The sequence below is a fragment of the Choloepus didactylus genome, chromosome 17, assembly GCF_015220235.1.
Source record: "Choloepus didactylus isolate mChoDid1 chromosome 17, mChoDid1.pri, whole genome shotgun sequence".
NCBI lineage: Eukaryota > Metazoa > Chordata > Mammalia > Pilosa > Megalonychidae > Choloepus > Choloepus didactylus.
Genome location: NC_051323.1, coordinates 73,470,212 through 73,485,893, shown reverse-complemented (window position 1 = coordinate 73,485,893; position 15,682 = coordinate 73,470,212). Strand labels below are relative to the sequence as shown.

Below are 15,682 nucleotides of genomic sequence, written 5' to 3'. Positions count from 1 at the left end.
TTGTTTTTATAAATAAAGATGTATTGAACATACCCAAGCTCATTCATTTATATATTGTCCATGGCTGCTTTCTTGCTACAGTGGCAGAGTTGCATAGAGGCAACAGGGATTTTACGGCCTAAAAAGCCTAAATTTTACCTAGCACTTCAGAGCAAAAGCTTCCTGACTCCTGTACAGTGTTCCTTCTTGATTATGCTTGAAGGAGCCTCAAAGCTGGGGAAAGTACAGTTTTATTTTTATCATATGGGCACTCTCTAGGTCTGCACAGTCCCACAGAAATATAATGCAAGCCACATATGTAATTTATTTCTAATTACCATACAAATTTTATTTCTATGATAATGAGATCATTCAAAATTATATTTTCTTATCAGCTGTGGGTGGTGAGCTATTCTGTAGATTTAAAAAAATGTAATTCTGATGGTTGTTATGGTTAAGTGGCATCTTCTGTTGGATTTTGCCACGTAGAAATCGTATCATCTGCAACAATAACAATTTTGAAGTTTCCTTTCTAACGTTTTACCACATTTCTTTGTCTTGTCATTCGAACTGACCAGAAGCTCCAGGACAATGATGAACAACACTCACAGTGGTAGAACTCTGCTCCAGTTTGCTAAAGCTGCCAGAATGCAACATACCAGAAATGGACTGGCTTTTTCAATGGGGATTTAGTAGGTGGCAAATTTATAGTTCTAAGGCCATGAAAATGTCCAAGTTAAGGTATCAAGAGGTAGATACCTTCTCTGAGGAAAGGCCAACGGCATCCAGGGTTCCTCTGTCACATGGGAAGGCACTTGGCTGGCTCTGCTGAACCTTCTCTCCTGGGTTTAGCTTCTGGTTTCAGTGGCTTTCTCCAAAATGTCTCTGAGTTTCTGTCTCAGTTCCTGTGGGTCCTTAGTTGCTTCTCCTGGGGGCAAACTTTGGATTACATATCTTAGCTTCTCTCCAAAATGTCTCTTTCAGCTTCTCCAAATGCCTGGGTCTGTGTTGGCTCTGAGCTCCCTCCCTGAGTTCTCTCAAGGACTGCAGTAAACTAATCAAGACCCACTTTGACTGGGTGGGGTCACATCTCCACAGAAACAATCTAATCAAAAGGTCCCACCCACAATAGGTTTGCCTCACAAGATTGGATTAAAAGAAAATGGCCTTTTATGGGGTGCATGACAGATCCAAACTAGCACAGCCTCCTCATGTTGTCTCTGGCTTTAAAAACAATGTTTTTAAGCTCATAATTAAATAACATATTGCTGTAATTAAAAAAAAAAAAAAACCTTTTATTCATAGTACACTATGACTGCTTTTATCATAAATGGGTGGTGATCTTTATCTAACAATTTTTCTGCATCTATTGGGGGTCTCCTATGGATTTTTTTCTTTACTATGTCAATGTAGTAAATTTGTAAAATTTTAATACTGAATCCTTCTTGCATTCTAGGATTAATCCTCTTCATCATGATATTGGGCTTGTTTTGTATGCATTTGAAGAACTATGCTGGAATTGGCTTGTTGATATTTTATTTATGCTTTTGCATCTATGGACAAAAGTAATATTGATCTATCTTCTTCTCTTTTTTCAGTTTATTATCTAGGTTACTATATACCTTCAAAAAATAAGTTGGGTAGTTTTCCATCATTGTATCTTCTCTGAAAGTCTGTCTAAGTATGTATTAGCAGTTCTTTCAAAGTCTGGTAAGACTTACAGTAAAACCCAAGATAAATTGTCCTTTTCAATTAAATTTTCCAATTTTTAAATAAAGTTGTTCATAATTATTATCTCGTGATTTTTAAGAGTGTCTATTTTTGGTTCTAGCTCTTTAATTGTTCTTAACGTTATTTATTTGTGCCTACTCTTTTTTTTCTCTCTTTTTAATTCAGTTCTACTAGATTAAACTAGAGGTTTGCCCATCAGTGTTTTAAAAGAACTAGATATTAGTTTTGTTGATCAACTCTGTTTGAAAATGTTCTTCCTCATTCATTTCTACCCTTTATTATCTTTCCTCCTGTATTATTTGGATATGTTCTAATGTTCACTGAATTGGATACTCAGCTCAATTACTTTCAATCATTCTTGTTTTTTAATAAATCACTTAAGTCTATAAATATCTTTTTAAGTACTACTTTAACTGCAAGATTTGAAAATACAGGATTATCGATATTATTCAGTTCAAAATATCTAATAATTTACATTTTGATTTCCTGTTTAACTAATGGGTTATTTCAGAACATATTATTTGATTCCCAAAAGTAACAGATTTTTGCCCCATCTTATTATTGACTTATAAATTTTTGTACTGTAGTCAAAGAAATATTTGGAACTTTTTGAGTCTTCACTTGTGGAGCAGTATATATTCATATCTTGCAAATAACTTATTGTGCTTGAAATGAGTGCAAATTCCCTATTTGTTGGGTGTCTAACAGATCAATTTTTCCTGTAATAGTCAAATGTCTTATATCTTTGAAGTGTAAGATTAAATTACCCAGTTTCTGAGAGAAGAATGTAAAAATCTCCCACCCTATCTGGCAGAAAAACAATGGTATGTTAAAAAACTGGAGTACCATTGAGATGTGTATGGAGTGATGTTCAGGATTTACTGTTAAGTCAAAAAGCAAGGTGGAAAGTTATGCCTAATTATGTTACTATACATATAAGTAGGGAAGAGAACAAATAAAGATATGTATTCTCTCATATCAAAAAAAAAAAATACCACGATAAACCATAAGATTAAAGAAATAGTTAATTGTGTGGATGAAAAAACATAGTAGAATGGACAGGAGTGAAAGCTAGGCTTCTCTGATCATATCTTATTTTGTAGATCTGATTTTGGAAACATAAAGGTTTTACAAAAACATAAAAATTAATCAGAATTGAAAGAGAAAAATACAGTCCTTAAAAATCTAAAGCAAAAGGAATGAAGAAGGAAAACCAATTTCTAGAAAGACAAAGTAATGACTTCCAAAAAAGCCAATCTTCTGTGAAAGTAACAAATACACTAGCAAAAACTATCACTATCAACCATTTCAGAAATCTGAAAATTAACTAGAGGCTTGCAATGATCCAAGGAGAGTTTATTCAAGAAAAAAGGCTGAATCGTGGTAAAACAGTGAGCTTTGTGGCCTTTTAACATGCCCTAGTTCCACCCCCCTCTCCCCAGCTCTGTGATAGGCTTGAAAACCGAAAGCCTTATAACTATGGTAACTGTGAAAACTAGCAGCCTACTAGTCACTGCAGCTGGCAGAACAGGTTTGGAGCTCCTAAAAATCCCAACCTCAAAGGACTGTCTCTCTTTCACCTATTGGATTGAAAAGCACCATTCTCAAAGCTTGGTATTATTTGACCTGACTCCAAGCTTGCTCTGTATGAACAGTCTTAATTGTAATTGCATTTATTGAAAACAGCAGCAATTACTAAACTTTGAAGCTGGCTGAGATGGAGTTATCAAATGGGGCTAAGAAGAGGCTGACCAAAAACCTTAAAAGGAAAAACTGGGGAATGAGGTATCCACAGAGAGCTCTGCAAAAATTTGGAAAGTTCATGACGATCTAGAAATCCATGCACATAAGGAGCTAAGTGAATCCAAAGGCTGTGTGCATCCCCAGAAAGACCTATGAAGGCCCTAAGCTTTAAGACCTGACTAATCTTGAGGAGCTGTGAGGATGTGAAGGCAAAGGCAGAGCTGTAAACTGCCTGCCAAAGCACTGAACACATACTACCCCCCCCCCCCACACACACAGCCCCTTGACAAAGCTGAGAGAATTATGAGATCAAGGCATTTAATTTCTGTCCACTCATTAGCTGACCACTAAGCTAACCAAGCAGAGACTTCAGTGGCTGCACAAGACAAAGAAAATAGGCTTTACAGATTTTAGTAATTTAGTGAATTTAGATTTAGTAAATTTAGATTTAGTGAGAAAGTCACTAAAAAAAAAAAAGCAAACAGCAACAATAACAAATGCTGGGGAGTGGAGGAATATGATTTCTAGGATTGCAACATTATGTTATTTAAAATGCCCAGTATTCAATAAAATATTACAAGACGTAAAGAAGCAGGAATTTAGGTCCACACACAGGGCAAAAAGCAGTAATAAAACTGTCCCTAAGGAAGCCCAGAGGTTGAACTTATTAGACAAAGATTTTAATTCAGCCATTATACACATGGCCAAAGAACTAAAGGAAACCATGTCTAAAAAATTAAAGGAAAGTATAAAAAATGATGTCTACAAAATAGAGAATATCAATAAAGAGACAGAAATTTTTTAAAATATAAAAAGGTCCAAATCAAAATTCTGGAGTTGGAAAATGCAATAACTTGAATGAAAAATTTACTAGAAGGGATCAATAGATTTGAACTGGAAGAAGAAAGAGTCAGTGACTTGAAGACAGGTCAAGAGTTGAGATTATTCAGTCTGAGGAAAAGAAAGAAAATACAGTGAACAAAAAGGACAAAGCTTCATGGCCCAGACTTCTTTTGGCAGTTGCCACATGTGGCCTTGCCAACCCAGGGCACCTGGCCTGGCTGCCAGGGAGGGAGACCTCGACCCCCGCCCCAGGCTCCCCTGGCCCTGCAGGCTACTTCCACCCACTGACATGGGGATGATGTAATAAAGAGGTCCAGGGAGTTCCAGTTGACAAGAGGACATTGTAAGATGCTCCAGGGTGCTGTCCCCTCACAGCATCTTTCAACAACCAGCAAAAGCTGGCATAGGAATTTTCAGAATTCCAGAAAACAGTAACTGGGTGAGTACCGAGTCAAGAAAACTTTATAAACAGTGGGAGGAGCTCATGGCCCACTTGCTGGGCCCTTCCACACCCCCTCCTCCAGCTTGTAGTTTATATCCCACCCCTGCCAACTGGGCTTATTGTTTTCACTTGTCAAAGTACATTTAATAGTCTTTTGGTGAGGGTCCAAAGATAGTTAAGTTATTAAATCATCATGACTGAAAAGATTTTAATGTTAACCTTATCCCTGAAATGATTATATAGCTGGTTATAGAACTCTGGCTGATATTTTCCATCAGCACATTGAAGTTACTACCTTCCAGCCTAAATGCTATTATTCAGAAAAAATAATTTGCTTTTTTTCCTTTGGTAGTGGACTTTTATTTTAAATTTTGTGATGCTTTAGACTGTAGGTCTATTGTTTATTTATTCCATTTAGCACTGAGTGTACACCTATAATTTGATTTATACCTTTCATCAATCTTGAAAACTTCTCAGGAATTCTCTCCTCAAATTCTGCCTCAACTCCACCCTTAGCTTCTCTACTTCTGGAACTCTTTTTGTCGGAGCTTCTCCATCTGCATGACTCTCATCATCTTTTTTCACATCTCCATGTCTATCTTTCTGAGGTGTGGTACGTTCTCAGGTCATTCCTTAATACTATCTTTTAAATGACTAATTCTTTTTATGATACATCTAATGCTAATCAAGCATTTTAAGCTTTTATAGATTTTTCTTCTCTCCAAGGACTTTTTCATTTCCCAGATTTTTTTTTTTAATTTCCACCTATTCTTGTTTGTTGTCCATTTAATTTTGTTGCACAAACTCTTTTACCTTAACTCTTTGAGGAATTTAAACATATATTTTAGAGCATTTCTCACACTGTATTTTATTGGAAGTACATTCTCCCATTTGTGGAACCTGAAGTCTCTTTCGTGAGGTTCATTTTCCTCATGTGCTTTGAAATGTAAATTTGTAAGTAAATCTTGAGTGGAAATTTCTTGAGCATGGATTTTATTCCCTCTTCTTGAACTCACCTAATTGTGCTGCCGGTTTTCCTACAGCTATTACCCGGCCCACTAAAGCCCTCAATTCAGAACCAGGTCATCTACTTGGTAACTCAGGGTCATTTGTCCATCCGGATCTCATAGATTTGTTTCCTGAGCCAACAGATGACTGGTTATACACAAAAGGGTCTCTTCTCCAAATACCAAAAAGGCAGTGGCTAATTGCAGCCAGAGCTCCAGGTGATGATCATTGTTTCAGCTTCAGTATCTGGGCACACAAGTCTCACCTCAGCCACTGGTTTTACAGTGAACTTGGTTCTGAACTCCTGCCATGGATGGGGACTATCTGTTCTCCATAACCCTCTAGGTACTGAACTTCCAATTACTACCTGTTTCTGGATCTAGAGGCCAACACGTCTGCACTTACTATTACGTATTTGTTTCATTTAAATCTACAAAACCTTTTCCTGTAATAAAGCATGACTCTTACTTTAAAATATTTTATAAAACATTTTATGCTATGTATTTAATTTTAGAGCAGGGACAAATAAACTACATTCTGTGGGCCAAATTTGGCTCACTGCCTGTTTTTTTAATATGAAATTCAAATTTAATTGTTCTTAAACGAGTTTTTTCCTGGAATAGAGCTAGGTCATTTGTTTATATAATTGTCTGTGGCTGCTTTCACTCCACGATGGCAGAGTTGAGTTGTTGCAAGAGAGCCCATATAGTTCACAAAGCCAAAACATTTACTATTTGGCCTTTTGCAGAAAAAGTTTATAGACTCTGGTTTTGAAGCACAGTCCTGAGAAGTCCCATGAACTCACAGGCCATTTTGCCTGGAAGTCAACAGCTGTGTCCTTGTTTTGAAGAATACTGATCTAAGAATGTTTCTACAGTTTCTTTTAATTAAAATAAAACTAGTACCAGAGGTCAAAATTAATTTCAGAGATAATAAAGAGCTAAATGGAAAAATGAAATAATTTTTTAAAAAATAAAAAAATTTAGTTGATTATTTGATCTTTGGATGGGAATGGAATTGAAGAAGCTTCCCACTGTACGTAACTGGAAAAGCTGGATTAAGAAAAAACAAAACATTTCTTAAAAAGAATCTTTCTACTTTGCTGGGGAAAGGTATAGAAGGATTGAGCAACTACTTTTATATATGTTTGAAATTTCCCATCATTGAGAAATTTTTAAAATTAAAGATAAAAAGCAATAAGGACTTGTTAGCACCATCTTCTTGCGGCGCTGCCTCCTGTTTCTCCCGCTGCCGCTGCCATGCTCTGACCGCCTGGCTCCTGGTACTAGCTGCCAGGATATTTGGAGTTCTTACAACATGGCAGACATTGACAACAAACAGTCCGAACTTGATCAAGATTGGATGATGCTGAAGAAGTAGCAGAAGAAGAAACTGGTGAAGAAACAAAAATCAAAGCATGTCAGCTGACTGTTCAAATGATGCAAAATCCTCAGATTCTTGCAAGCCTTCAAGAAAGACTTGATGGTCTGGTAGAAACACCAACAGGATACACTGAAAACTTGCCTAGGGTAGTTAAAAGACGAGTGAATGCCCTCAAAAACCTTCAAGTTAAATATGCACGGATAGAAGTACCGTACTCTAGTTGACAAAAGTTGTTTCTCAAGGGATTGCGGCTTTATGAATCCACTATACATGTATACCGGAAGTGAAGAATTAAGTAAACTGATGACAGATGGTGGAATAGGAGTAGGAGGTAACAGATAAGCAAGGGGATGAGCCTAGAATTATCCATGTTGCAATGGAATAGATTTGGAAATATCAGGATGAATGCCTGTTTTGCTTAATATACAGACCATTACATACAGAAATATTTATAAATACATATTTATATATGGGTTAGTAGATACATATTTCCTTACTTTGTCAGCTGAAGGGGACTAGAAGAAGGAAACCCTAATAGCAAATACACCTAGCACCCAGATCTTGGTTTCTAATACCATTCTCCAACAAACGGAACAAGGCTCTATGGAGAAATGGCTGACTCTAGGACTGGGGCAGGAAATACACAAAATATACCTGGAGTATCCTGTAACGTCAGCAAGTAAGGAAGTGCTCAAACAAACAAATAAGCAAACTCACATCAATGGGGGTAGTAATTTGAAAGGAACACAGAAGCCAGCTGAAAGAGCTCCCAATGGCCAAAGCTGGAACAAGCTGAGCAACAAAAAACATACAGCAGTACTGGATTATAAACCAAAGGGTAAACAAATATCTGTGTGTCCGTACTGATATAAACAAATGATTAAATAAATAAGCAAACTGGGGAGAAAAGACAAGTCTTCTATACAGAATTTCTAATAATTTATGTAGATACCCCACCCTCAAGGAGGTGCGACATAACTTTCCACTCCTTAAGTGTGGGCTGCACATAGTGACATTCTTCCAAAGAATTCAGTATGGAAAGGGGTGAAATAGTAACTTTCAGTTACTTTATAGCAAACACTATCTCAGCCAGACAGTCAAAGCCAAAACACAACAGTGATAAATCATGTTGATAGGACGCAGCCTTGATATAATGTAATGAGAATGGTACTTTACCTCTATGATCTTCCTCCCCAGTCTAATCATAACAAATAATCAGGCAAACTCCAGTTGAAAGACATTCTACAGAATATCTGATCAGTACTCCTCAAAACTGTCAAGGTCATCAAAAATAAGGAAAGTCTGAGAAACTATCATAGTCAAGAGGAGCTAAAGAGACATGACTACTAAATGCAATTTGGTAACCTGGATGGGATCACAGATCAGAAAAAAGAACACAAGGTTAAAAAACTAAGGAAATCTGTATAAGGTATGGACTTTAGTTAATAATAACGTATCAATATTGCTGCATTTACTGTAACAAATGTAAGATACTAGTAACGGGATACCGGTAGGAGGTATATAGGAACTCTAGACTATCTGCACAATTTTTCTATAAATCTAAAACTGTTCTAAAATACAGAGTTGATTCTTTTAAGATTGTATTTGCATACACTAGCAATAAACAATCAGAAAGTGAAATTAAAAAATTCCTTTTATAAGAGTATCAAGAACTACAAAATACTTAGAGAAAGTGAAATTAAAAAATTCCTTTTATAAGAGTATCAAGAACTACAAAATACTTAGAGATAGCTGACAAAAGATGCACAGATCTGTCTGTTAAAAACTCCAAAATATTGCTGAGGGAAATTAGAGAAGACCTAAACAACTGGAACAACAGAATGTGTTCATGGATGAGAAGATGCAATACTGTTAATATGTCATTTTCTCCCCAATTCCAATGACATTCCCAGCAGCTTTTTTTGTAGAAGTTGTGAAACTGACTCTGAAATTAAAATGAAATGCAAGAAAGAAAAAAAAGAAAGAAAGAAACACAAAGGAACTAGAATAGCCAAAACAACTTTGAAAAAGAACAAAGTTGGAGGACTAACACTACCTGACTTGAAGACTTATAAAGCTACAATAATCAAGAGTGTTTTACTAGCATCAAAACACCTAACTAGATTCATGGAACAAAACAGATAATCAGGAATCGTATCTACACCTACTGGACAACTGACCTTCTATGAAGGCGCAATGACAATGCAGTGGAGAAAGAATATTTTTTTCAACAAATAGTGCTGCAACAATTGGATATCCATATGCAAAAAAAAAAAAGTGAACTTCAATCTATACCTCACACCATATACAAAAATTAACTTGAAACAGATCATAGACCTAAAAGTAAGAGCTAAAACTATAAAACTGTTAGAAGAAAAAATGGAGCGAAATCTTAGTGAACTTAAGCTTGACAAACCCTAAAAAGAACACAAAAAGCTCAACATAAATTTTTAAAAATCAACAAACTGCACTTCATCAAAATTTTAAACTTTTGCTCTTTAAAAAACACTGTTAAAAAAATAAAAAGCAAGCCATGGACCGCAAAATATTTGCAGAACATACACCTGACAAAGGCCTTGTACCTATAATTTAGAAAGGGCTTTTAAAACTTAATAATATGATAAACAAGACAATAAAAATGTGTAAAAGATTTCAACAGATGCTTCACAAAAGAAGACATATGGATGGCAGATAAGCACATGAATAGATGCTCAAAATCATCAGTCCCTGGGGAAGGTCAAATTAAAAACACAATATACACTACTAGAATAGCTAAAATAAAAGACATAGCATACCAGGCATAGGTGAGGACATGTAACAACTGGAACACTCAGACACTACTGGAGCAAAACATATTAATATATCCACATTGGGAAATAGTTTAATGGTGTCTTCAAAAGTTAAAAAGATATGCCACCATATGACTTAGCCATTCTACTCCTAGGTATTTATCCAAGAGAAATAAAAACATATGTCCATGCAAAGACTTACATGAGAATGTTTGTAGCAGCTTTATTTGTTATAGCCCCAAACTGGAAACAAGTCAAAAGTCTATACGGTATATCCATACAATATAATACTACTCGGCAACAAAAAGGAATGAATTCTTGATTACATATGACAACGCTGATAAATAACAAGATAATTATGCTGAGTAAAAGGAGTCCAACAAAAGAACACATACTATATGATCTCATTTATATAAAATTGTAGAAAATCCAAACAAAATCTCTATGACAAAAAACAGATCAGTGGTTGCTTGGGGCTTGACCAGGGGTGGGGAGGGGGAGTGAGAGGAGAAATTACTGAGGAACACAAGGAAACTTTTGGAAGTGGTAGATACAGCCACTATCTTGATTGTGGCAATGGTTTCAAAGTTGCATACATATGCCAAAACTTAACCAAAGTGTATACTTTAAATATGTGTAACTTACTGTCAAATGTATTTGAATAAAACTGTTAAAAGTAAATAAATGTACACACACACACAAACTCAAAATTATTATACATTTATCTGCTGGAATATTTTAATTAACTACTAAAATGCTTTCAAAGAACTTCCAATAACATGGGAAAATGCTCACAGTATATAATTAAGTGAAAGTGGCCAAATATACAGCCTTATTCAGGATGATCTCAAATACACAGAAAGCTTACATACACACAGAAAAATTTCTGCTTGAAAACATCTATATTAATAACAGATTTCTTTGTGTTATGAAATTATGGGTGATTTCAATTTTCTTCATATTCTTTTTCCAAGGTTTTCTTTGTTGTTGTTGTTGCTGTCTTGTTTTATTATCATTTTTGTTTTACCTGAGCTTGCAATATCCTTACAAGCAGGAAATTAGAAAACAAGTGCAGGGAAAGAACTTGATTGATTATTTGTCCTGGCAAGTGATTACAATCCATGTACCACAGACCCCTGAAGGACCAAAGCAGGACTCTTCGAGTTCATATGGAGACAAAGTATTTTCTGTAGTTTTAATAATATATTTCACACTCACATGAACTGTTTTCAAATACTCATGGATGCAATGAAATTCAACATTCCTGAATCTACAGAACTTCTAATTCTCATAACAGATACTATAAGTATAATCATTCACATATAAGTTTTTTAAAACTCATTCCCTATACTTACTAACTGTAGGCTTCTTTAACTGGTATTTCTTCTGCTACCATACCAGTATGCAGGAAATGCCAAGTTCCATTACATATCTCTATTTCTCTGCTATGATTTTTCATTATTTCCTAAATCACCTTTTTTTTTTTAGCTATTGTCAAACCTGCACTTTATGCTTTCTTACATTGTTCACATAACAGAATAGAAGTAAAGTTGCAAAGGTAAATTAAATAATTAAGTACCAAAGACAAAGATGCTCTCTACCCAGAGGGCTTTGAAAAAGCTATTTCAGTTAAACCTTGAGGCTTTTGCAAAATTTAAGATTAAGACTGGTAGAAGTTTGATATCTAGGTAAGTGTGACACACTACTTTGATTGATCTTGGGGAAATCATTTAATGTGTACTGAGGTTTCTACAACTGCTTCATAATAATCATCTTAGAAATTAAAGTCAACAAATAACTTAATTTTCATTATAAAGTACACTACAGAAAGCAGAGCTATTAGTACACTACTAGTTGTTTAAGGGTAATTTAGTTTACCTCAAAGAATTATTCTCTGCTTTTTGTCTGCCAAGTTCACTTTCGGTATCCATTGCCTTTCTTGCTAGTGATTTCATTTCTTTTTCCACAGTGGTTATGGTTTCCTTCATCAAAGTCATATTTGACATTTGCTCCATACGTTCATCATCAAGCTATGCAAGTAGAATCACATGGTTACCGTCATCACTGAAAAGCCTTAGAAATCATCCAAAAGAGACATACTCACTTTGTACAAAATGTGGTTTATGGCAAGATTTACATAAAGAGAAGATCAGGTTAGACCTGAATACTTCGAGAGGTTTTATGGATGAGGGATTGTGTAGTATGAACAAGTAAGCTACTGTATAAAGTTTCTATAAAAGCTATCATGGTACATCAGTGTACATTTTTCCATCCAGTTCAATGTGACCATAGCAAACATATCTTATTTGCAAAAGGATTTTTCCTTGTGGCCCAACATTAACAAATTACACAATAAAGTGGTATTATGAAAATAACAATTGTTTCTCCCATCTACTGCTTTTTTAACTCACAATAACATATTACAAATGAACTTAAAAAATATTCAATCAAATTTGGTAACAAAATCAAATTCCCTTAACTGTATTTATACAGCATCTCAAATAGATATTCACAGCACCTTAAATCCCTGATTAGTAAAAAGGTGATGATTCATATTGAGACTTATGTTTTTTCATTAGTTTTGATTTCTACACATTTCTCTCTACTCTCTGTAACCTTTAGGTAGAATAAGCCATTTTCTCCATATCTGACAATATTATCTTAATGAAAGAGGAGGATGAGAAAGTTGCTAAAACCACTGAGAATGTATCCCAAATGGTTTACAAAAAAAGAACACACTTTACAACCTAACATACAAAAGAATTTACTCACATTTTTAGAAGGAAACAAACAAGTGAAAAAGTGACAAATTACACCATACGTACCACCTTACACATTTTAGGACTACAAACACTATATAGTAAGTTATCTCAGAAAAATAAAAGAACAACTTCTTTGAACACAGAAAAGGAGAAAGGGAAGCCTTTAAAAGATAATAGCCAAAAGCACAAAAGCAATTTTTCTTTACGTTATGAACTGTACACTCCAGCTCCTCTATCCTCTGTTCCAGGTGAGCCTTCTCATTAAATGCTGTCTCTTGGGCAATCTATTCACAAAAACAAAAACAAAACAAAGTACTTTCAATTTCACTGCATATATGTTTGGCATACTTCATATAGAAAAAATTCTTTCAAACCTTTAGCCTTTCTCTCAGACTGTCTCGTTCTGTGGTCATTCTTCGTAAATCAGTGAAGGCTACATCTCTTTCTGTCTCGACCCGCCGGAGGATAGCATGCGCTGTTGTTGATTTAGGAGATTTGCAGTTTTTCATCATTTCTCGTCGAAGTCGGGCAATTTCTTCCTGTGCCTATTATTGAAAGACACAGAATGCTGCTTAACAAGCTTTAAAGCAGACATAAATATAGCTATTTTATATTCAGTCAGTTAAAACACAAATCTATATTAATATGCATGCAGCAGGGTAAAGGTATAATTTTTATTTTAAAAGAGTTTATACAAATAAATGCAAATGAGTGTATACAAATAAAAGTTTGGTTTACAATATCTTTGCCAAAAATATTTTTAAAAATTAATTTGGAGGAAGTCACGGCAAGAAAGAATTTTTGCTAAGAAATACATATGGTTTACTCCATTCATCAATGTAGTGGTATAAATTTGAATTCAGCACAGTTCAGTTTTAGAATTCTGGTTTAATAAATATTATCCTAATGTTCCAGCCTCTCTCTATTTAAATATATATGCCACGTCCTTGTTCTGGCTACTTCTACCCTGAAAGAAAAACTTGCAAATTCTTACTGAAAACTCAACATACTCTCCACAAACTTGTTCAACTATCCTCTAGCCCCCTAAATATTCCACACCTGCAGAAGAAGTCAAATCCTCCTTGCTGCCTTATCTTCCTTCCTCTCAATTTTGACCACCACCCATCCAGCTCATCTCCAAATCTCAGAGAAAGATCTATTACTTCTCAATTTTCATAGCTAAGCCTTCACCACAACCCTGGACTGTATCTCCAAAAGCATCCTCTAAGATCTCTTTGACTCAATAATGATGACTCACTCTTGCCTTTAAGAGTAACCCCTCCGACTGAGAGTATCTTCTTGACCAAAAGGGGGATGCAAAATGAGATGAAATAGTTTCAGTGGCTGAGAGATTTCAAATGGAGTCGAGAGGTCACTCTGGTGGACATTCTTATGCACTATATAGATAACACCTCTGAGGTTTTAATGTATTGGAATAGCTAGAATACCTGAAACTACCAAACTCCAACCCAGCAGTCTGGACTCCTGAAGACGATTATATAATAATGTAGATTACAAGGGGTGACAGTGAGATTGTGAAGACCTTGTGGATCACATCCCCTTTATCTAGTGTATGGATGAGTAGAAAAATGGGGATAAAAACTAAAGGACAAATGGGGTGGGATGGGGGGATGATTTGGGTATTCTTTTTTCACTTTTATTTTTTATTCTTGTTCTGGGTCTTTCTGATGTAAGGAAAATGTTCAGAGATAGATTGTGGTGATGAATGCATAGCTATGTTATCATACTGTGGACAGTGGATTGTATACCATGGATGACTGTATGGTGTGTGAATGTAATTCAATAAAACTGAATTTAATTTAAAAAAAAATAGTGTATGGAAAGTTCCAATAATCTCCATATACTTACCCACATTTGGGCATTATCAGTTTTTTAGATTTTTGTCATTCCTGTTGGTGTGTAGTAGTACCTTACTGTGGTTTTAAATTCCATTTTTCCAATGACTAACGATGTTTTTTCATGTACTCATTTTAAGAAATTCATATACTTTCTTTGATTCAGTGTTTGTTAAAAACCTTTGTTCATTTTTATTAGATTGTTTGCTTTACATTATTGAGTTGTAAAAATTTTTTATATATTTTGAATATTAGTCCTTTATCTGATATACCTTTTGCATGCATTTTCGCTCAACCTGTGGCTTGCTGTTTCATTTAACTCTGTGTTTGGAAGAGTAAATATTTTACTTTTGATGGGGAAAAAAAAAAAAACAGAGTAACCCCTCTGTTGGCTTTCTCACCTGCCTTCAACCACTCACAGGGTTCCCTATCTTGAAAAACTGCCCATTCCCCATCCTATGTCTGCTCTTTCTTTGACACACTTTTGCCAATAGTTCCACACCATCCACTCTCTCATCCCAGGATAACCAGTCTCCCAACTCCATCAATCTGCAGAATTAGCATTCTTGGATTTCAACTAATAATTCTCTTCACCTAATCTAATGGGCTTCTTCTGGTTTCTGGTTTCCTCTCTTGGGCTTGTAACATTGTGCTGCTCTAGTCTCGCTTTCTCTTTTTTAAAAATCTCTTTCAAAGGTTCCTCTTCTGCCTCCTGAATAAAGCTTCCCCAAATTAGATCCTGACTTCTTTGCTCTTCTAGTCTTAGCTTTCTCATTCAGAGATTTCATCCACTCTGAAGCCTCAAAACTCACCTCTAAGCAGATGACTTTTAAATCTACACCTCGAGTTCCTGCCTCTCTCCCCACTCCAGTCCCGTATTTCTTATTGCCTGATGGTATACTACCTAAAGGTACTACTGTCATCTTACTTCATCTGCCTAAAACCACACACATCTTTTCCCTCAAACCAGCAATGATTTTCCTATCTCTTCTACTGTCACAGTTCTCAGTCCCTCAACAGAACTTTAGTCATTTCCGTTCCTCCTCCTAAATTCAAATCTTGTCAGGTCTTCCTTCTTTTGCATTTATCCCTACCCTTATGTCCACTGCCAGCACCCCTCACTCAGCCCCATAATGCCTTGGGTGT

General features: G+C 35.5%; 1 protein-coding gene across 4 annotated transcripts in view; it reads right to left on the bottom strand.

The window, feature by feature from the left end:
- Positions 1-15,682, bottom strand: part of TSGA10 (testis specific 10) — a 125,291-nt gene that overhangs the window by 72,327 nt on the left and 37,282 nt on the right. For all 4 annotated transcript variants that reach the window (XM_037806572.1, XM_037806570.1, XM_037806571.1 and 1 more), the window contains 3 exons: positions 13,055-13,225; positions 12,887-12,964; positions 11,797-11,948 (listed from right to left, as the gene is read on the bottom strand). In XM_037806572.1, coding sequence (XP_037662500.1) covers positions 11,797-11,948; positions 12,887-12,964; positions 13,055-13,225 — 401 coding nt within the window. The remainder of the gene's footprint in view (positions 1-11,796; positions 11,949-12,886; positions 12,965-13,054; positions 13,226-15,682) is intronic.